Source organism: Somniosus microcephalus, chromosome 8, assembly GCF_052327205.1.
Source record: "Somniosus microcephalus isolate GS21.2 chromosome 8, FLI_Smic_1.0, whole genome shotgun sequence".
Classification (NCBI taxonomy): Eukaryota; Metazoa; Chordata; class Chondrichthyes; order Squaliformes; family Somniosidae; genus Somniosus; species Somniosus microcephalus.
The window spans coordinates 93,079,935-93,104,228 of NC_140994.1; the positions used below are offsets into that span (position 1 = coordinate 93,079,935).

At 44.3% G+C, this 24,294-nt stretch overlaps 1 protein-coding gene across 23 annotated transcripts in view; it reads left to right on the forward strand.

The window, feature by feature from the left end:
- The window catches only part of mypn (myopalladin), an 828,299-nt gene that overhangs the window by 37,649 nt on the left and 766,356 nt on the right, over nucleotides 1-24,294 (forward strand). For 20 of the 23 annotated variants that reach the window (XM_085994999.1, XM_085994998.1, XM_085995000.1 and 17 more), the window contains one exon: nucleotides 18,888-19,850. In XM_085994999.1, the coding sequence (XP_085851125.1) occupies nucleotides 18,889-19,850 (962 nt within the window). In that variant the 5' untranslated portion in view covers nucleotide 18,888. Of the gene's footprint in view, nucleotides 1-1,899; nucleotides 2,038-2,997; nucleotides 3,219-18,887; nucleotides 19,851-24,294 lie in introns of those variants that run through there. The other 3 variants (XR_015079259.1, XR_015079260.1, XM_085994997.1) reach the window with 2 other exon arrangements.

The window sequence follows — 24,294 nt, forward strand, 5'->3', positions numbered from 1 at the left end:
GTTGCCCACGGTCGACGCCCGTTTCTCGAGTTTCTTTGGATTATTTTTTTTCTTTCTTCTAGCTTCGACCTTCAATAACGTCGTCTGAGGTGCTGCCGAGTTGCAGGTAAGTTCGTTTCTTACTCGTCGCCAGTATTATGTCCGTGTATAATTGAGACACGGACTGCAGGAGTTGATTATAGCAAGTCTTTACTGAATGGAGACAACCTGGAAACTGAAACTACAGAAGCCTACTAGGGCCTTTTATACAGGGGTGGTCACTGCCGGTACTGCAGTCTGAGACCAGTTATTCCCTTAAAGGTACATACACAACAAAAATGAAGTCCCAAATGTGAATATACAGCTCATAAAGCTGAATTACCTTCCTAACCTCAACAAATGGGAAAACTGCCTCAGCACTAACTCAAATGGTTCAGCAAGCCAGGGATCGGTCCCCAGGGTCTCACATGCAGCACTCCAGCTTTATGCAAGGGGTCAACACTGCAAGACAGGCCCTCGACCCACAATCTGCACCAATCATGAGACACTTCTCCCATTCCTAGCTTCACCTCACCCCCTTGGAGGAGACGGTGCTGGCCATTCTTGGCAGGGGCATGGCTGAGCCCTTGGCCAGCGGCAGGGCTGAAAGGATACAAGATGCTGGTATCCTCATACGTTACCCTCCTTCTGGCAGCACCTCATGCTTTCCCACCCTCCCATCACCACAACTCCACCCTTGTGCCTTCCCCATTTCACACACCCAAGAAATGCAACCCGCCCAGCCAGTGGGTGACCAAGAAATGCAGCCTGCCCAGCCAGTGGGTGACCAAGAAATGCAGCCTGCCCAGCCAGTGGGTGACCAAGAAGAGGGAGAGGAGAGTGAAGAAAACAAGAACAGAAGAAGATTGATTTGACACTCCCAGCCACCAGCTCCTCAAGTTAAACCAGCAAGGACATTTGCAGTGTCCCTCCAGTGAAAGCCAGCAGCCTTCCACCAGCCATGTTGCAGCCTCTGGGGTAGCACTGCATGACATCAGTAGCATAGGCAAAGGCACACACAAGACAGTCACTAAGAGAATGCATACGGGTGATGAGTTGATTTCTTGATTTCACATTGGATGGATAGATGTATATAGGTGGATTGGAAAGTTTGCTTTGTGGTGGCTTTTATTTCAGTATCATGGCCAAGAGGACGTTGTGATGGTCAGTAACAGATGGAAGGTAAGGTGTGGGACTAATGTTGAAAAGGGAATTGGGGTTGTGGTCACTGGGACCGGAGGCAGATGATTCCATCCCGGATATCCCGGCCACAAAGGGGCTGCCTGGGATGCATCCTTCCATCTGATTCCTCCTCTTCTGATTTCTCCTCTTCGGCTTCCTCTTCTTCTGATTTCTCCTCTTCGGCGTCCTCCTCTTCTGCTTCCTCCTCTTTTGTGCCTTCCTCTTCCCTCTGCAAACGAATGCTGTAAATGTGAAATGACAGCATAAAATGCTGGAAATAGCTGGTCAGGCAGCATTTCGACCTGAGACGTGAACTTTGTTTTTCTCTCCACGGATATTGCGTGACCTGCTGAGTATTTGCAGCATGTTCTGTCTTCTTAAAGACCTTCATTTACCATCCAAGTCCTTGCTGGTGTCCAGCAGCACTCCCTACACACTTAAAACACTTTTCACATCTATTGCAGCAAGCCACCACTTCAATAAAATTTAAAAAAACAGTTCAAAACCTTACATTCAGACTTACCTAACGATGTGTGTGTCCCTTTAAGAGGTGCAGACATCGCCAATGTCAGCTTGCTTGCCCTGGCGTGCTTAGGACCCAGCACTCAATTCTGCGCTCGGGTCGAAGTTCGCGTTGGTGACGTTAAGTCGACATTGCATGCCAATTGACGTCACCACGCTGCCATTTTTTTCTTTCAGGGCGCTACCAGTTACCAGCAGCACAAAGGGGGATACGAATATGGCGGCCGCCGCGGGACCTGCCACCAGCTGGTGAAAGAGCAGCGGACGCCAATTTATCGCCATTTCATCATGGTGCTGCGGAGTGATGGCAACTAGGTGAATTTCTAGCCAGAAGGGTTCAGATGAAGGTTGTCCTTCAGCCCATTTATGCTCACCTTCCTAGAATACCAGCTCTATATTGTTCCTATTACAGTCTTTTAGGGACCAATTTTAACCTAACCCGCCCCATTGGGAAACTGACAGAATCGAGTGCATTGCTGGTTTTACACCCACCCGATTTTACTCTCTATTGAAGTCAATTTCCTGCCTGGTGAGTTATGTTAAAATTACCCCCTTAATGTCTGCCTGACCTCCATTTAACATCCCATCCAAAGGCTGGCAGTTCTCATAATGCCATGCTATACAGTACTATACAGGAGTTTGCCTAGATCATACACCTAGGTCCTCTTATGGTGCTTGAACTAACAATCCTCTGATCCAGGAACAAAAGTGCTACTGACTGAGTCAAACTTTAAAAGAGGTTCAATTTTGTAATTCATGTTTAAGTGCAAAGAACTTTTTAAATGTTTGTTCTGTTTTCTTAAATTTAGAATTTTTTTTCAAACGTCATTTAGCTAGTATAAACAGGTTTCTCTGAACATTAAATCAATGTATGATTCTTTGCAACAAAGGCCACTGACACGTAGCTGCTATTTTTAGCAGCAGCCCACCTGTTAACCAGTCAATGGGGAATATAATGAAAAATGCCTTAGTGTATTTTATCCATATTTTAATTCTGAAATTAACTCTTTAATTCTAATTTTTAGACCTTAAAGGGAAGTAATGAAATAATGCAAAAACAATGCTCTGTACAATAGCCCGACTGCAATTTAGGTTCAATGCTAATCAATCAGTGAAGATTTCTAGAATATCCATTAGAGAAATATTATAGGCTAGGCTTTGAGTCAGTGCCTTAGGTGCTGCTATACTTTACTCATACCCTCCCATCCAATGAGGTGGAACATTTCCTAGGCACATGGTCTGTGCTGCCTAAAATAACTTCGGACCCAGTATGCTGACAAATGTTACTGGTACCGTGGTGACAGGTTGCCCATTGCTTCTTACCGCTATCTCACCAACGTCAAGGTTAACTCTCAACCAACCCCCAGGCTGCTAGTTGCTCTTGTCCCAAGGGCCTGCAGGATTGCAGTGCTGTCCCAACTCTCATCTCCAACTTCTACTGGTTAACTGCCACTGCTAGATTTTCACATCACACCATCCACTGGGCCACTCAGAAGGTATTGTTTTATTAGTTTAATGCACTGTTAATGTCTTGAATGGTTTATAGAGGTGAATATAGAATTAAAAGTAGCATGCTCTTTGAATTATTGCTCACATAAAAAATAAATACTTGTCAGGCCACTGTGCTTCTGTTTAACAGACACAAGTGCTGGATTTCAGTGCTGAGAATCCTATTTAAATGTCATTTTGTTTGAGCTCAAGCTCAGGACTTGTTGGATGTTGTATTTTTATCTTGTTAAGCGACTGAAGCTCACGCTGTTTTCTGTTCTGCCACACATGCTTTAGATATTCAGGTTACATCATGGCTTCTTGTAGAATGATTTCATCTCCCAGTCCATTGTGAGGTCCATTTCTAAAATTCAGTATCATTACAAAGTAGGTCATTTTTTATCACAGTTTGAAGCAAATTTAAGATGACTCAGGGCCTGCTTTGATTTTTGTGTAGTAAAATGATATCACAGACTATAATTAGATTAGTGCTTAGAGGATCTGCTCCCAGAATTAACGTACGCAACAGCTGCAGAAAGCGCTCTGCTGGAAGGGCAATGTTCCCTCTGCTGTTCTCTTAGGTTTGAGTGTCAGTAACATGTGGTCAGCCCAGAGCAATCAATGCACCAGGAACATTGACTGGTAGTCTAATAACAGATTTAGTGTCATTAACCTTCATCCTCTTAGTTTTTATGTACATAATGTTCTGTTTTTTGGCACGTAGGAACAAATCTCACTGAGATGGTCTTCATGTAGATTTCCTTCAAAGCGCTGGATATACACTGCACTAAGTCAGCAGACAGAAGCTACCAGAATTTAAAAAGCAGACTGAAAAGATCATTTGAAGAATGTCTGACAATGGGTCACATGTCAATGCGCAGTATCTTTCAAAACTAAAATATTGCTTTGCGAATGAATCGCCTTTTTGCAAATTTAAAAACAACTAACCAAAACTGAAATTTATAGAAAACAAAAATGGGGGTACAGGGCACAATTTCGAAATTTGCAACTGACACGAAACTTGGAAGTGTAGTAAACAGTGAGGAAGATAGTGATAGGCTTCAAGAAGACATAGACAGGCTGGTGGAATAGGTGGACACATGGCAGATGAAATTCAACACAGAGAAGTGTGAGGTGATACAATTTGGTAGGAAAAATGAGGACAGACAATACGTACTAAATTGTACAATTTTAAAGGGGGAGCAAGAACAGAGACCTGGGGGTGCTTGGGCACAAATCTTTGAAGGTGGCCGGGCAGGTTAACAATGCAATTAATAAAGCATATGGGATCCTGGGCTTTATACATTGAGACATTGGCCTAGAAATTCCCTCCTTTAGCACCGAGCATTAATGCTGGTTTTTTGTGAAAAAATGGTGGCCGCCTGGCTTCCGGCACAGGACACAGTGGCCTCCATTTTGGAGAGGTCGATAGCGCTGCTGTTGCTAGTGCTCGCGTCTCCAATGCAAATGTGACGGTATTCGGCGTGCAACGCCTGATTTGATGCACGACTGCGATTTTGGACATTGGTGCATGCCATATCGCCCTCTCCAAACCATGTACGGGAGAACGTGCGTGCAGCAGACTCACAGAGGCGCTGTCAGCGCTTCTTAAAGGGATACACACATCTTTCAGGTATATTTCAATATCAGCTTTTGGAGTTTTTAAAAATATTTTATTGAAGTAGTGGCTTGGTGCAATACATTAAAAAAGTTATTAAAGTGTGCAGGAGTGCTGCTGGATGCTTGCAAGGCTTTGGATATTAAAAGAAGGCCTCTGAGAAGACCACTTGCTCATTGTCCTGGGGGACGCATGGAGATGAAGCAGAGGCAGCAAAGGGGACAAGATGCTCGAAGAGGGAAGAGGAAGAAGCAAAAGAGGAAGAATCAGAAGAGGAAGAAGCAGAAGGAAGGATGAAACCCAGGCAGTCCCTTTCTGGCCAGGATATCCGGGATCGAATCACCCGCCTGCGGTACCAGTGACTACAATCCCATTTCCCCTTTCAACATTAGTCCCACGCCTTATCTTCCCTCTGTTACTGACCATCACAGTGTCCTCTTGGCCACGATGCTGAAATAAAAGCCACCACAAAGTAAACTTTCCAATCCAACTTTATTCAAATATGTATTCAATATGACATTAAAAAATCAACTAATCACCCTTGTGCCTTCCCTCAGTGACTGTCTTGCATGTGCCTTTGCCTATCCTAGTGATGTCACGCAGTGCTACCCCAGTGGCTGCAGCATGGCTGGTGTTAAATTAAGTGACAGTGTTTCTTCTTCACTCTCCCCTCCGTCTTCTTGGTTACCCACTGGCCGGGCAGGCTGGATTTCTTGGGTGTCTGAAATGAGGAAGGCACAAGGGTAGGGTTGTGGTGTTGGGGGAGGGTGGGAAAGCAAGAGCTGCATGCTTACACCATGCGCAGCTTGTACATCAGAAGAGATTGTGGGATGAGGGGGAAGTGGGATGTCAGAAGGAGGGTAACATATGAGGATACCAGCATTTTGTATTCTTTCAGCCCCGCCACTGGCCAAGAGCTTAGCCATGCCCCTGCCACTCTGCCAAGAATGGTCAGCACTGTCTCCTCCAAGGGGGTGAGGTGAAGCTAGGAATGTGAGATGCGCCTCGTGTTTGGTAGAGATTGTGGGTATGTGAGTGATGGGGGTGGGGTGTTCGTGCATTGAGCAGCGTGTGAGGCTAGTGGTGCAGTTGGTAGGAGATGGCTTTTGAAGATGCATTCACTGACCTTGACCACTCATCTGAGGTCATGAAACTTCTTTGGGCACTGGAGCCAAGTTGTGGGGGTGACACTGCTGGCAATGACCCCTTCAGTGATCTGGTCCCACATCCTTCTTTCTGGAGGGCCTCTGGCCCCTGTGGCTAGAGGACATTTCTTCCACTTTTGACCCCCTGCACAAAGCTGGAGTGCTGCATGCGAGACCCTGGGTTGCTCTTTCCCTGGCCTTTTGAGGCATTTGTATTAGTGCTGAAGCACTTTTCCCATTTGTTTACGTGCAGAAGGCAGTTCAGCTTTAAGAGCTGAAGACTGCCTAGTTTGGAATGATTTTTAATGTTTTTTATTCCAGAAGGCAGTTGAGCTTTAAGGGCTAGAGACTGCTTTCTAAAATGACAGCCTTGCTTTAAGAAAAGGCAGCCTCGCTCCAGGGACGTGACATTGGGCCTCCTGCTGAGTGCACAGCCTAAAGCAATGTGTTTTTTGCTGGGCTGTGAGCTGAAATCATTCAAATCAGCAAGCAGCGCCAAAATAAGGTACTGCCCCGCGTTTTTTTACTGGCACAAGCAAATCTTGCCCAGTGGTGTCACCGCCCTTTTTTGGGCCTTATCGAATTTCGAGGCCATAGAGTACAAAAGCCAGGAAGTTATGCTAAACCTATATAAAACACGAGTTCAGCCCCAGCTGGAGTATTGGCCCCGGTGGATTCCCCACTCAGACCTGTGTTAAAATTAGTCGGGTCTCAACAATGTCATTGGCCCGCAACATGCATATGCAAAGAAGGACCGTGTTGGCTCCAGGCGCGTGTTCTTGCTGCCTGCTCAGGAGGGCAGGTTAAGAACATAAGAACATAAGAAATAGGAGCAGGAGTAGGCCAATCGGCCCCTCGAGCCTGCTCCGCCATTCAATAAGATCATGGCTGATCTGATCCTAACCGCCAATCTACTATCACAGAACCATCTCCTGAATCTAACAGAATTAGACACATGAAATAGGAGCAGGATCAGGCTACACGGCCCCTGGGCCCGCTCCGCTACCCACAGGGCCATGACCGATCTGAACCTAGACTCATGTCCAAATTCCTGCCCGCTCCCCGTAACCCTTAATTCCCTTTACTTCTAGGAAACTGTCTATTTCTGTTTTAAATTTATGTAATGATGTAGCTTCTACAGCTTTTTGGGGCAGCATATTCCATGGACCTACCACCCTCTGAGTGAAGTAGTTCCTCCTCATCTCAGTTTTGAAAGAGCAGCCCCTTATTCTAAGACTATGCCCCCTACTTCTAGTTTCACCTATCATCGGGAACATCCTCCCCGCATCCACCCGATCCAACCCATTCACAATCTTATATGTTTCAATAAGATCGCCTCTCATTCTTCTGAACTCCAATGAGTAGAGTCCCAATCTACTCAACCTCTCATCACATGTCCATCCCCTCATCCCCGGGATTAACCGAGTGAACCTTCTTTGTACTGCCTCGAGAGCAAGTATGTCCTTTCTTAAGTATGGACACCAAAACTGTACGCAGTATTCCAGGTGCGGTCTCACCAATACCTTGTACAACTGAAGCAATACCTCCCTATTTTTATATTCTATCCCCCTAGCAATGAAAGCCAACATTCCATTGGCCTTCTTAATCACTTGCTGCACCTGTATACTAACCTTTTGAGTTTCGTGCATCAGGACCCCCAGATCCCTTTGTACTTCAGTACTTTCCAGTTTCTTGCCATTAAGATAATAGCAGATGCTGCGATCATGGCGGCTTTCGGACAGCGATTTAAACTGCCGGCCCTCCAGGGTTCTGCTGAGCGAATAGGTTTAAAATCTTCCCCCAACATTGTGTCCAATTCTGGTAATTATACTTTAGGAAGGATGTGAAGACTTTAGAATGGGTACAGAAGAGATTCACTAGAATGGTTCCAGGGGTGAGAGGTTGCAGTTATGTGGATAGATTAGAGAAGCTGGGGTTGTTCGCCTTGGAGCAGAGAAGGCTAAGAGGAGATTTGACAGAGGTGTTTAAAACCATGAAGGGTTTAGATAGAGTAGATAAAGAGAAACTTTTTCCAATGGCTGAAGGGTCGATAACGAGAGGGCACAGATTTAAAATGATTGGCAAAAGAACCAGAGGCGACATGAGTGATTAGTATTTGGAATGCACTGCCTGATAAGGGTGGTGGATACAAATTCAATAGTAGCCTTCAAAAAGGGAATTAGATAAATACTTGAAGAAAAAATTGCAGGAATATAGGGAAAGAGCGGGTGGTGGAAATAACTGGATAGCTCTTTGAAAGAGCCGGTGCAGACTTGATGGGCCAAATGGCCTCCTTCTGTGCTGTACTATTCTATGATTCTATGAAAGTGAAGTTATTTAGAGGACATGCTTACAAGAGGTGGACGGAACAGTAAGAGTAATTCTGCAATCACGTTGGGTAGCTGTGTTCGAAGGCGGTGAGTTGGAATTAGGTCCCCCAATCCTTCAAACTGCGCTTCCAGCGAATATGGCTCCTTGCTGAGAGCATGAGATCGTACTATTACTCCTAGAATGTAGTCTTTACCTATATCTGCATCTATATTCCACAAAGCAAACTGCTCCTGAGTTCCCTCAAGCTTTGGAGAACCCAATTGCACTAACTCTTTCAAACCCTATCTTTACTTTCTGGTGTTGAAGTCAATTTAAATCCTATTCACTTTCTGATGCTACCACCACCATGGTTCTTGTACTTGACTGCTAAAGCAAGGCATAACACTTGGGGCCTGATATCCCTGAGGCTAAGGATGGCAGAAAGGAGGTGCGTTGCCCATTTGGGGAGCACAAAATTTGCGGTGGAACTTGGTTTGTACCCCGTTTAACTTCTGTCCCAAATTACAACTGGGGGAGATGGAAAGTCTTTCCCCCCCATCTGCACCCCCCCGCCCCCAACTCCACATGTCAACGGTGTACTGTATATACCTTTAAGGGGGGAACTATCTTTTACAGCTCATGTATACTGCAGTACCGGCAGTGACCACACCTGTATATAGCACTGAGTAGTAATCTGTACAGATCAGTCCCAGTGTGAGCCACGTTTAGTAAACACCTGTTGTACCATTCTCCTGCAGTCTGTGTCTTATTATACACGGACACAACATTGGTGACAAGGCAAGTTCGAACTTACCTGCAACTCTGCATCACCTCCCGGGGATTCGTTCCTGGAGATCAGTGGATTGGAGGTCAAGGCCAGAGACTCGGACGTCGACCACGGGAAACCGCCCAGTCATCCAGCAGAGACTTGAGAATTGCGGGGGAGGCTGTCGAGAGCCAGGCTTGGCTTTCCAGTCGAGGTGGTCCAGCAAAATGGGCTGGCAACAGGTAGTGCGCAGACCCTTCCCGGACAGCGGCGGGCTAGAGCCCGACCGAGCGGCACAGCAAAGGGCCGAGAAGCGTCGACGGGGAGAGAGAGAGAGGGCAAAGCGCACAGGGTGCAGCCGGTGTTCAGGGGCCGAGCAGCGTTGAAGAGAGGGAGAGAGAGATGCGCAGAAACCCGTGAGGCGCCGCCATTGCCACGAGGACCGCCGAGAGCGGCGTTGGCAGCAGCGCAGGAGAAGTGCGCGAAACCTACAGGGCACCGCCATTGCCACGAGAACCACCAGGAGTGGCGTTGGCAGCAGCGGGGGAGGAAGGAAAGCGTGGGAGATGCCATTTTAAGCCATTGGGAGACGCCATTTTAAACCACACCCAAAATGCCGAAGAGTGGCAGTATCACCGCATTTGACAATGAAGTCGAAGATTGGACTACATATGTCGAACGAATAGAGGTATACTGCAAAGCAAATGAGGTGTCAGGTGACAAGAAAGCGTCGGTATTGTTAAATTTAATGGGTGCAAAGACATATGGTTTATCACGAAATCTAGTAACCCCAACGAAGCCAATGGAAAAGAGTTTTGAAGACATAGTAACAATACTACAGGAACATTTAAACCCCACACCGCTGCTGATAGCAGAAAGATTCAAGTTTCACAAACGGAACCAGCAGAAGGATGAAAGCAATGCTGATTATTTAACAGAACTGCGCAAACTATCGAAACACTGCCAGTTTGGAGCGGGACTGGCAGATACCTTAAGGGACAAGTTTGTGTGTGGGCTTCAAAGTGAAGGAACCCAGAAATGGCTTTTATCTGAAAAGGACCTTACACTGGAAAAGGCTTTCAGCATTGTGGTATCATATGAAGCAGCAGCACAGGGCACTGCAGAGATACAACAGAGACCACAAGAATATGGCACAAATGAAATGTCATATGGAATAGAGAAGTGCTATCGCTGCGGCTGAACAACACACGACCAGAGTGATTGCTGGTTCAAAGACAAAGTGTGCAGACAGTGTGGAAAAGTAGGACACATAGCACGAGTCTGCAGGTCAGGAAAGAAAACCAGCAATAAGAAACCTACCAAAGGAAAGTACCAGAAGGTACATAAGATGACGGAGAATAGTTCAGATGAACAAAAGAGTGATAACGACTCCGAAAGCAGGGAACTGAGTTGTCTGAAACTACATAATGTGATCACAATGGAGGATCACCGAACCATTTGGGTCACTCTCAAGATAGCAGGAGTCCAGGTAAAGATGGAATTGGACACAGGATCAGCCCTAACAGTCATAAACCGACGGGACTACGAGCGGCTATTCTCACACATACCCTTGAGAGACACAAAAGTTATTTTGAAGACGTACACAGGGCAAAAAGTCTACCCCAAAGGAAAAATAAGGGTGACCGTTATATATAACGGTAAGAAAACACCAAAACTAGACCTGTATGTATTGCAAGATGGAGGACCACCATTACTGGGACGTGAATGGATCCGGAAAATACAACTGGATTGGCATTTCATACAGGCACTGACTGTGGCTGACAAAAAGGATGGCGACGTCACACCTGGGCGACTGTCAAAGATCCTAACTGATGCGAAAGAAGTATTCCAGCAAGGACTCAGAACACTAAAAGGCATGACAGCGACGATTAAAATTGAAGAAAACGCAAGCCCAAAATTTTTTAAGGCCACACCAGTACCTTATGTGATCCGCCCAGCCGTCGAAGCAGTGCTGGAGAGTCTGGAACGTTCAGGTGTACTGTCCAAGGTAGACTGGAGCGAGTGGGCTACACCCATCGTCCCTGTGATGAAAAAGTCATTGAGCAGCACGCCTGGGGAACCAAGAAAGGTTCGCATCTGTGGGGACTTTAAGGTAACCGTGAACCCAGTCCTTCACACCGTACAATATCCACTTCCGCGGATTGAAGATATTTTCGCCTCACTATCTGGAGGGAAACGCTTCACTAAGAATGATCTGGCCCAGGCGTATCTGCAAATGGAGGTAGAAGAAGCATCAAAAAAATACCTCACAATCAACACCCATAAAGGTCTCTACCAATACAACCGGCTGGTATTCGGGGTAGCATCAGCTCCGGCTATTTGGCAGAGGGCAATGGAACAAGTCCTGCAAGGGATCCCAGGGACCCAGTGTTATTTGGACGACACCCTGGTCATGGGCGAAAATGACAGTGATCACCTTGCCAACCTGGAGCAGGTGCTCACTAGATTGCAGGAATATGGGCTCCGAGCTAACCACCCCAAATGCAAGTTTTTTAGAAAACAGATCTTGTATTGTGACCACGTTATCGATAAAGAGGGGTTACATAAGTCCCCAGAGAAGATTGAGGCAGTAGTCAAGGCTCCAGCACCGGAAAATGTGTCACAACTGAGGTCGTTCTGTTATGTTCATTAATAAATAGACATTCTTATTATGAACACAGCTAGCTTTTGCTAGACACTTTTATTGAGCACATGTAGACTTGTACAGCATCTTGTAGAGGCTTCCATCTTGACTGTTGCCTTGTGGGTAGCCTAGCCTCATGGGTAATGTAGTCTTAATATATATACAGCTGGGTAGTGTAGTCTTAATACATACAGCTATATACAGCTCTACACAGCTCTACGGCTCCACCTAGTGTCCACTATAGAATGACATGTTTTTGATCATTACATCCCCCTTTCTTTGAGGTTTAACAAAATCAATATCAATCAACTTTCAAGAAAACAATAAAGATAATATCAGTAACACTTTTGTTAGTGCTCTATAATCATAAACATTTTCAAAACAGTCAACACATTTTCAAAACTTTACATTGGACTCAAAGATTAAGTCTATCAGGCTTTTTTACTTCACGTGTGGATCTTCTCAACACGGGTAAGTCTGATGTGTCTTCATGAGATTGTTCTGGCGGTGAATGACAAGATGCAGTTGCGGCATTGTCATCAATCTGCTCTTGTATAGATCGAGGTCTCCTTGCGATCTTTGCTTGGAGAGGGTTTCAGTGTTTCCTTCACTCTTCATGCCATAACTCGCAATGTAGTCAATGCACTCTCGAAAAACTGCTGGCAGCTGGATCCCATCATACAGCATAGTCCTCTCAGCAGCCTTGGCTAATGGAACACCAAAGATTGGCCTGAGGGAAGAAGAAGTATCCACCGGAACTGCTTCCTGCTCTGGTGCAGGCTTCTTCTTTTTCTTTTTCTCTTTCCACTGCTTAACAACATCTGCTGCGGTTATATCTTTGGACTTTTTCTCCTTGTGTTTTTTCCTCTTTGTGCTTTTCTTCCTTTGGCTTCTCTTTGACCTTAAAGTCTTTTTCTTTCTTCTTGGAGAAACTAGGCTTTTTGAAGACATGGATACCCTTTGGCCTTTTAATCCTTGATGGGCTCTCTGCTTCATCACCTGAGTCATCTGGTCTGCTTATGGCACAGTTTATACGGTAGACTCTCTTGACCAGTTCTAAGTCTTCACAAGCTTTGTCACCTAGTATCGAATCAAGTCTTTCAGCCACAACAGAAAACATGAGATGATGCACTTTGTCTTTGACTGTCACTTTAAGTCTGCATACACCTAAGCTATCTATTTTCTGTCCATTATAGCTCTTCAGTAGTACTGACTTTTTCTGTATTTTGGGCTTTTCTTTCATATTTTTTATGTCACTCATACTGATTAAGTTTGCTTTTGCCCCAGTGTCCAGTTTCAATGTAATTAATGCTCCATTTATCTGCAGTGAGATCATCCATTTGTCCACTTTTACTGCATTGACTTTATGTTCAGCATTGTCCATTTCTGAGGGCTGCACATTTTCTGTATCTTTTTTGATATCGTCACATGACACCATTCCTACAAAAAATGTCTCACTTAAATCAGTGTCCTCAATCACATTAACTTGTTGCCCTTTCGTTGTTTTTACTTTTGAAAAGCATTGTTTGGCAAAGTGATTCTTTCCATTACACTTTGTGCACATTTTTCCAAACGCTGGGCATTGTCTTAACTGGTGTTTGTAACCACAGCGTTTACAATTAAAAATTTCATCCTCCGATTGCTTTTCATTTTTGTTCTGCCCATGTTTCTTCCCCTTATAGGACACAGCACTGACAGCAGCATTATCACTCATTACAATTGCATCATTATTGATTTCACTGAAAGTCTTCGCGTGCTTTCGAGCTAGCTCGCTGGCTTGGCATATTTTCACTGCATTTTCCAAATTTAGTTAGGTTTCTCTCAACAGACGTTCCCTGACTTTTTTATCATGAATACCAAACACAATCTGGTCACGAATCATGGATGATTTCAGCTCAGAGAAATTACATGTCTGTGCTTTCAGTTTCAGATCAGTTATAAAGCTATCAAAAGTCTCATTTTGTTGCTGTGTCCGAGAACAGAAGATGTATCTTTCATACGTCTCATTCTTTTTGGGAGAGCAATGTTTATCAAATTTTTTTAGCACATCTTCTAATTTTTCTCCGTTCTCTGCTGGATTAAATACAAATGTATTAAATACCTCTATCACCTGTGGGCCTGCAACCGTGAGCAGCAACGCTATCTTCCTTGCGTCTGGCTTCGTACCGAATCCGATGGCTGCAATGTAGAGTTCAAATTGCTGTTTAAAAGTCTGCCAGTTGTAGTCGATTTTTTCTGCGAGATTCAAATGCTCTGGTGGCTTCAAATTCGCCATGTCGCTTTTCACAATTTTCAGCAGATCTTCACCCCACTCCTGGTACCATGTTATGTTCATTAATAAATAGACATTCTTATTATGAACACAGCTAGCTTTTGCTAGACACTTTTATTGAGCACATGTGGACTTGTACAGCATCTTGTAGAGGCTTCCATCTTGACTGTTGCCTTGTGGGTAGCCTAGCCTCATGGGTAATGTAGTCTTAATATATATACAGCTGGGTAGTGTAGTCTTAATACATACAGCTATATACCGCTCTACGGCTCCACCTAGTGTCCACTATAGACTGACATGTTTTTGATCATTACAGTTCCTCGGGCTGGTAAACTACTACCATAAGTTCTTGCCAAATTTGCCTACAATACTGCACCCACTGAACAACCTACTGCAAACTGGGGTGCCATGGAAGTGGAATGACGAATGTAGACGAGCTTTCCAGAAGAGCAAAACACTAATCACATCGAAAGAGGTATTGGCCCATTACAACCCAGCATTACCAATTCGGTTGGCATGTGATGCGTCACCCTACGGCATTGGAGCGGTGCTGTCGCACAAATTCTCAGACGGCTCAGAGAGGCCAATAGCCTTTGCGTCACGATCACTAACCTCAGCCGAGCGTAACTATGCCCAGATTGACAGGGAGGCCCTCAGCCTAGTGTGGGGAGTGAAAAAGTTCAATCACTATCTGCACGGGCAGAAATTCACCTTGCTGACTGATCACCAGCCTCTTGTCTCCATTTTTAATCCGAAGAAGGGCGTTCCGGTGATGACTGCGCAACGACTACAAAGATGGACACTTTTTCTAGGGGCGCACCACTATGAGATTGAATATAAGGGCATGAAACAGCATGGAAATGCTGACGGGCTATCACGCCTGCCACTGCCTACTGCAGAGGAAGCACCAGCAGTGGATCCTGTCAAAATATTCCATTTGACTACAGGTGAATACCTACCGGTAACTAACACTTGTATCGAAAAGGAACCCCGAAATGACCCGACACTGTCTCGGGTATATGATTTGACGGTGAAGGGATGGGCAGCACATGGTGACTCACTGTTGCCAGCATTCTCGACAAGGAGAGAACAGCTGTCAGTGTGCCGAGGGACCTTGATGTGTGGATCCCGAGTGGTAATTCCACCCAAGTTAAGGGATAGAGTGCTCAATGAGCTTCATGAGGGTCATCTGGGAGGGGTAAAAATGAAAAGCCTAGCCAGGGCTTATGTGTGGTGGCCGGGAATCGATAAACTAATCGAGGACCTGACCAAGAGCTGCTCAGGATGCCAGAAAGTCCAAAATGCACCACCACAGGCCCCTCTACACCCATGGGAGTGGCCCTCATCTCCATGGCAACGGGTGCATATTGATTTTGCTGGTCCATTCATGGACTCAATGTTTTTAATAGCCATGGATGCGCACTCGAAATGGCCTGAGGTCATCAAAATGTCCTCAACCACCACAGAGAAAACTATTGCAGTCCTATGGACCATTTTTGCCAGGAATGGCTTGCCAGAACAGATTTGCTCCGACAACGGACCACAGTTTGTGTCCGAAGAGTTCCGGAAGTTCTTGAAAAAGAATGGGGTAAGGCATTACACATCCGCCCCGTATCATCCAGCCACAAATGGATTGGCTGAGAGGTTCGTACAAACCTTTAAGAAGGCAATAAAGGCTATGTACAATGACAACATTCCGCTGCAGCACAAGGTGGACAATTTCCTGTTCGCCTACCGGAATGCGACACATGCAGTCACCAACCAGGCCCCAGCCATGATGTTCTTTAACCGAAGGTTAAGATCTCGCCTGGATTTGCTCAGACCAAACGTACGAAGAGATGTTGAGAGTAAGCAATTCCAGCACATCCATGAGAAGCCAACAAGGAGCTTCAATGTAGGGCAACCAGTCTTGGCCCGCGACTACCGAACAGAAAAATGGCAGCCAGGAACGATATGCACACGGCAGGGCCCACTAATGTACACAGTAGACGTTGGGGAGAGCATTGTGAGACGCCATGCTGACCAGATCCTAGAGTCACAGGAACAAGTCAACCCCATGCCTCGCCCATACTTACCTGGTGATGAACCCGACGTACAGGTCGCATCTACCCCAGAAACAATAGCATCGGAAGCTGATGAACCAACCGACGACAGGGGGCCAGAATCGCCTCCGCACCAAGAGCAAGACACTCGGGAAAGGTGCTATCCAGAAAGGATCAGGAAGCCTCCCCAAAGTCTGAATATATAAATAGACTATTTTCAGCTAATGTTGCATGTTAAAAGTGTTAATTGTAATTAGTTTGATATTTAATTGCTAAATGAGTGTTATGGTACTGTTAATCTAAAAGGGGAGGAATTGTAATGTATATACCTTTAAGGGGGGACCTATCTTTTACAGCTCATGTATACTGCAGTACCGGCAGTGACCACACCTGTATATAGCACTGAGTAGTAATCTGTACAGATCAGTTCCAGTGTGAGCCACGTTTAGTAAACACCTGTTGTACCGTTCTCCTGCAGTCTGTGTCTTATTATACACGGACACAACAAACGGGGCCTATCTGGGGTGTTCCCAGGCTACCCCAGAAATGCCCTCCATTGCATTCATGTAAAGCCACAATGGAACTCTCACCAGCTTAGAGCTGGGCCCCAATTTTAACTCCAGGCCACTTTTGGGCGGGTGAGTTTTGGGGATTGATTTTAACTTGGGACGGGATTGGTGGGGGTCTTCAACAGGCAATGGACCCATATGCTATCTTTGGTGTGAGGCCAGGCCAATTTTAACGGCCATGTTACATTTACATGTGGCTTGTCAGGCTCCCAGCTGAACACACTACCTGGCTGGCGGGCAGGAGTGGGATGTCATGTAGCAGGAGGCCACCACGGGAACAGACCCAGTACTAAGGTAGATTGATTGGGGAAGTGGAGAAACCTGCGGTAGGAGAGTCCCATCGTTTCCATGTGGGATCTGGAGGATAACTCCTACTCCTCCTGCCCCACAAGAAAACCTAAAAATATTCTTCTGGTCATCAATGCAGCTTCCAGCAGGCTTGACTTGGTGTGAAAGACACCACTGATTGCCCGCCCAGGCCTCAGTCTAAAATTGCAGTTGGGTCCCGATTACATCATCAGGGCCTGATCTGCATATTTAGAGCAGGACCCCGATGCCTTCTGGTGGGTATCCCGCCCAATTCCAGAATGCAATTTCCGGTCGATAAGCCAGAGGCCTATTTGAAGCAGGAATGCATCTCTTAAAGTGAGGTTGCATATCCGTTCTGCAAGATTTCACTGTTGGACTGATGTAACAAAAAACTAGTCAGCATGAGTTATAGGAAAGTCCCCAGGTGTTCTGCTGGAAGAGGCCAGGGCGAGAAGGGAAATTCTCTTCTCAGCCAGTACCAGGAGGATCCTGGAAAATCAAGTTCACCAGGCATGGAGAGAGATAGCTGAGGTTGTCAGCTCCAGGAGCATCACCCCCAGTACCTGGATCCAGTGCAGGAAGTGCTTCAATTACCTCTCAAGAGTAGCAAGGGTGAGTGGCTCTTTCCTTACTTCACACTCCACACTCCTGCTTTCACTTCAACACCTCCCCACCCTGATTGCCTCTTGCTTCTTCTCTCGCTCAGCATCAGCACAAAAAACAGAAACCCCACAGATCTGCACTGTCTTTTGTACGAGACACTCACAAACTCTTGCCCTCCCTCGCTGCAGGACAAGACAGCACACAACATCAGGGAGAGGACTGAGATCAAGGGAGGACCACCCAACTTCATGGTGCTGTCAGAGCTGGAGCAGCAAGCGCTCGATATCAGTGGCTTTGTCAGGATAGGAGATTTTGAGGCTGGAGGCTTGTGTGAACAGAGTCTCTCATGAACCTTTGAGAAACACACAATCATGTGGCTTGACTACATCATCTGCTACTGTTTAACCTCTCAGTGCCATCCCAACTCTTGTCCCTTTTCTTTTTCCTGTAGGTCCTTCTCAATAGTCACAGCCCCCTGAAGAAGAGACCTCAGAGGAGGAGAATCCATCTGAAGAGGCACCATCGTGCACTCAATTACTCCCAAGCACCAGCACAGAGATTGACACCCCAGCTGGATTAGAGAGTGAGGTATAGGGTCTGCATGTCATGGAATACACAGTACTAGTGAACAGCAGGTACCTGGCAGCAGGGACAGCCCAGCTCGCTGAAGGGCAAGGTCCTACTCAGGACAGCAATGAGGACTTCATGGGCCTAGCTATGAAAAGAAAACTGCTTGCTTCACACAAACAGTTATATCAAGCATTGGAAGGCCTCACAAGGAGCTTTACCTCTGATTACCCTTACAGATGTGGCTGCACGACTCAAACATACGAATGACTCCCTCCCCACAATTTGGGACAGAGTCTGTGGCCTTCTAGGTATGGGTAGCCTGGAGTTCCGCTCCGTTACATTTGCACAGATGATGAGAACTCCAGGAATTTCAGGCCCTTACACTATTGAGTTTAATTTGCCATCATTACAAATGGTGAACTGGTTTGACAGTTTGATATTAAAGCATTTCTATCACATGTTCAATAGGAAATGTCAACTACACCTATGACTCTGCACTTCTGCGGACTGTGGAAAACTGCATTCACACTAGTCTGCAACCTGCAGTCTGTGTGTGAGACCAGCTGCTGAGGGTTTCACTTCCACTGCTTCAGTGAAATCGATAGCAAGATTGCTTAGCTATATTCCGCATCACTGCAACATTAAAGTTAGTGTGTAAATGGACCCTTAGGTTGATGATTATGAGGTCCAGAAGGTGACTGGTACAACTAACAAGAACATGCCATGTGTTCCATTACAAAGATGATACGAAACTGAATGAATGGATTTTTGGTTTAGTTATTAAGGCAGAAATTGAAGCTCTAACCTGGATTTTTCTTATTCATGACAGAATGCAAGAGGACAACTTTGAAGCTTCTACATCCATATCTCAGCTTCTAAGGGAGAGCTATTTAGCTGAAGTCCGAATACACCAAGAGCACGGTGAGAAAAGCAGATCAGAAGCTACTGCACAGCATTTCTATTATGGCAGTAAATCTGGGGTTTCCCAGGATTTAGATGGTCAGGATGAATCCCCTGACTTGTCTGCATTTTTGAGCCAGGAAGAATTGGACAAAAGTGTAAACTTAGCTCAGCAAGCCATTGCCCAGTGTTCTCATGAAGTGAAGAAAGAGGAAAAGCAGATCAATGTAAGCTGCCCCACCAAAGATTTGTATGACACTTTGAAACCTTCTGGGAATAGAAAAGTTTTAGAATCTGCAGGTTCCTCAGGCTTACCAGAGAAACAGAACAATCAATCGTACCACCATGAACATTTTATCAAAGGTCCCAGCAGCTCAAAAGAAAGTTATAAAGAACTAAGTAAGCAGTCAAGGAACAACCCTTACAGTACTGAAGCAGAGGCTAAAAAGGATTACTTAAGTAAAGCTGCGGATTTTATTGAGGAGTTATCTTCACTCTTTAAAACAACCAGTTCAAAACGGATTAAACCTAGAACCAGTAAAAACTCTCGAAGCAGGGCACAGGCAAAGTCTCGCTCACAAACTCAACATTCATCTTGGTCTGTTGACGACAGGGAGAGGACACACATACCGTTTTCTGCACAAGCGTATGATGAAACCATACTAAAGGAGGAATCTGAAGATATAGCACAGGCTCAAGTTTTATCAGCATGTACTGAGACAATAACAGCAGAAGCTGAAACAACTGAAGCTCAGTCAAGACCTTTTTACATTGAAGATACCATAGGGAATCCACCACGATTCATCCAGCGACTGAAGAGCAGGGAAGCAGCAGAGGGAAGCAGAGTCCAGCTTGAATGCGTTGTGACAGGATTACCAACCCCAGAAGTGAGGTAAGTGCCCCATATTTTTGTTTTGTGTTTAAAGTTTGTAAACTTGGTTTGAGGTAATTAAACAGACTTTGGGGTTAATTTTTGGGCCTTGCCCTACCAGTAGGCAGTCTTGCTGGTTGGTATCGCATGTCAAAAAATTCGGGTGTGTCCTGCGCATGATTTTCTGGCCATGATTTTAAATGTTTGGAAAATTGTACACAGTTGTGCCCAAATTTCCAAACTGGGCTGCTGGTGGAGAGGCTCTGCACCAGTAGCATGAAGTTGAAAAATTAGTCCTTTTTATCTATGAGGTATGTCAGAACTTACTCCACGGACATTGCAAAATATCATATTCAAAAGTTTCTGTTATACGATGATAATTAAAGAAAGTGAATTCACTCTTGTGGCTTGTAACGTGTTTCCATAACATTGTAAAACTCTGCTAAGTATTTCGTATTTTGTATTTATCTTTATTATAACGGTGTTTTCATGAAATATTATTATACTCAAACCTGTGGTAAATAAATTATTGGCGTTATCTAGTTATTTATATTCTCTCTTTCACTTTTAAACATTTCCCCCCCTTCTTTTAATATCAAGTAAAATTGCTCGGCCAAGAGGGTAAGCTGCTCCCAGTGGTTTGTTAAAGTTACTCTATGACTGGCCAACAGGAACTAAGTGAGAGTAACTCCAGGTAACTGGCTCACTGATTTTCCCTCCCTTCTTGTTGGGTTGTGCCTGGTCTTCCCTCAGCTCCTCCAGCTGATCAACGACCTGAGATTTAGAACTCACCATAGGATAATCACAGACATGAAACCCATATGCTTCTCTTCTGAGATCCAGTGTGTTGTAGTCACTAACTTGTTGAGCCGCTGGCTTCAAGATTGATTGATTCTAAGTGATGATATATTCTTATTTATTGTAATGAAAGTGTCTTTCTCTGATCTGGGAATAACCTTCTGGATTTACGAAGTGGAAATGGAATGGAATGTCAACAAAAAAGATTGAAATTTGAGGAAAGCAGGTGATTTATTTGGTGTGCAGCACTTGTGCTGATCATTTAGAGGCCCCTATTTGGTGTATATTAACTGCAAATATTCTGGGCTAGTTTCAACAAGACCCATTTTGATAATGGTTTAAGAGATATCATTAGCAGATACATCTTTTCCAGGATGACTAAGTAAAATTCAATTTTATTATGTGGGAATCTTGGATTTTTACTGGTGTTTTGTAGATCATATTTTTCTACGAAAACTGTAAATCATTGGCTTTGAACTGTGCTTGTTACATTTCAGCTATTTGTTGATCCTTAATATGACCCATAACAGTAACGTTTAGTTGGTCTTGTTCATACAATATTTGTGTTATTTTTGTGCATGTTTAAGGCAAAGGGGAATAACGCTTTGTTTTGTTATACTTGTCATAATGTATGACATTGACAAACCACTGCTTGCCTATAACATATGATTTAAGCATTCCCTGGATACACATTTAGACCGGCAATGGCATTTTGCCATTATATCATTAGTAGGGAGATTACTAACTTATTATTGACTTAGCAGAACTTGCAGCATATAATGTAACATCTTACTTACATGTGCTTACATATAGCTTCCCAGTATAAAGATCGAAACCACAGACTTCAGCACTCAGGTGTAAGAACACTGGTAGTAAGCTGTTTTTGGTTGGATCTGGAGCAAGTGAATGAGCTTTGGATAATGTTCCAATTTTTTTCTCAGAAGCTCTGCATAAATACAAAACATATTGACACTCTCTTCCATAAGTGAAAAATTCACACAAAGCCCAATTCCAATGGGTTCTTTTCCCTTCCTGTCGACTTTTCCAGGGTCTCAACACCTTTGCTAGACATTTTGTAGATCTCTTGCTCTTGCTTCAGATCTAACCGAAGCTTTTTATAAAAATGTAGCATTAGGTGAGAGTTCTACAGAATACACTTCCTCTTTATAGAGAGGTAGGTCATAGATATATATGCCCTTTTTCCTGGTGCTTTAGTGAAGTGGGAAAAGCTTTTGACAACTGATTATTCAACGGGATGTATCTATGTACCCTGCTGACAAGCAGAGGAACACACATGCTGGCAGGACCAATTATTCAATGTGAATGCCAAAGTCAGATGGTGTGCAAAATCATATCTTCTTATCATTACCAGTAATGTCCAGAAATGCTGACTAAAGTCTGAATTAATTGGAATTGATTTGCAATTACTGTGTTCAGATTTGAACATAATTTTGAAGCAGAAATCTGCTGTTATTGGAAAGACACTTTCTAAAGTTATAAGTGAATTTCCCATGGATCATGGCAAGATATCTCGCACAGCATAAACACATAGCGTAAAATCTAACCACTGTTGTTCTGTAGGTAAATGCAGCAGCCAATTCACATACTGCAACCACCTGCAAACAGCAAATTAAATAAATGACCAGTTCATCTGTGTTTTTTTTATTTGATGGTGTTCATCGAGGCGAGAATGTGGCCAAGACACTGGGAGAACTCCCTGCTACTCTTCAAATAGTGCCACAAACATACCAGCCATCAGCATTTTGGCCCTGTTGTCCTCTTGTCTGTGTTTGCTGACAATAATCAGCACAAAATTTAAAATGCCCATGCCATGCCAGGGTCATCCCATAATGTACCTTGGCAACGCTCTTCAGACCATATGCACCCATATCAAGGGCTCCCCCAGGTGTTATTCTTCCATAAACTCAGAAAGAGCTATAATGAACTCAAAACCAGACCCAAGCAGAAGGCAGCAAAATCCTCTCAGGCTACAAGGCTAGAGTGAAGGTTGAACCCAAAAGATTACTACTGCTGTACAAATAATCTCGCAGGAACATCAGCCAGAAAGTGGACATGAGTGGAACTAGCCATGATCTCCTTGGTCTACAGTGGAATCAGGAAAAAGAAAGAAAGATCTTGCATTTATATAGTACCTTTCATGCCCTCAGAACATCCCAAATTGCTTTACAACCAATTAAGTACTTTTGAAGTATAGTCATTGTAGCCAATTTGTGCACAGCAAAGTCCTAAAAACAACATGAGATAATGACCAGATAATCTGTTTTAGGGGTTGAGGGATAGATATTGGCCAGGACACAGGGGAGAACCCCCCTGTCCATAAACCAGCCATAGCCACAAGCACAACTTCAACTATGTCCCCAACCCAATTACTTGATGATAAGTGTACCTTTTAAATATCTGTAATATTTCTTTTCCTTGAGAATTGACAGAGATTGTACACAGTAAACTGGGCAAATGTGTTATCGGGTAAAATGGCAGAAAATCCGTGGGAGGATTCTTGTCAAAGAAATCAGCCCGGATGAAAAAAAACGTGAGAAACAACATAAAACAAGAATGCAAAAAATAGCACAGATCCTCGTAACTGCGAGAGACACAAAGAACAACAAAAGGTGACAAATCAGATAGTAAGAGCTACAAAAAGTGAATATGAAAAGAATCTTGCAAAGGATATCAAAATCAACACAAATATTTTTTACAATAATATTAGGTAAAAGAGGGTAGTCAGGAGCCATGTGGGTCCCTTGAAAACTGAACTGTGATATTGTAACTGAAAATAAGGAAATGGCCGGACATGTTGAATAATTACTTTGCATCAGTATTTACAGCAGAGGAAGAGGATAGCATGCTGGAAACTAATACTGAATCAGAGACGAGACTCACCAAAATTAATGTAAGCAAAATAACAGTCACAAAGAAAATAATGGCACTAAAGAGTGACAAATCCCAAGGATCAGATAGTTTCCAACCCAGGGTTTTAAAGGAAGTAGGTGAGAACATTGCAGATGCCCTAACTATTGTAGAAATGGGGTTATATATATAACTGGGTTTATTGCCTCTGGCCAGTCAGAAGTATCTGAGCTGCTCCAGAGCCCTGTGTGGTTTCGAATCGCTCCCCTTTTCTGGTTCTGACCACTGGGCTTATTCAGTAACGATGTAGACAAAATGAGACTCGTGGTTGGATGCAAAGAAGACCAGTATTTATTGAAATATCAGGAAATAAATTGAAAATAATCAATACAGCACACCTATGCTTAATACAGCACTATTTTGCTTAATACAGTACACTTATGCTTACTACAGCACTCTTTTGCTTAATACAACACTCTTTTACTTAATACAGCACTTTTACCTAGTGCAGCACACTTTTGCTTAGTACAGCACTTTTACTTAATAGGGGAGAGGAAACGGACACATCGAGGGAAAATTGACTAAAATTACAATTTTAACAAAATTCCCCTTAATCCCACCCCTAATACCTATCTAAGTTGCCTTGTAATGGGCCAGAAAATCTATGCTCACCAGTGAAATGCCTGCTCCGTGCCCCTGCGATCTGTATTCTTCACCGCCCCGAAGTAGAGATACCCCAGTATTTAAAAGTAACTGCTGGTATTCCACTTCTTTTGGGCAGGCTTGCTGAGCTGTTCTT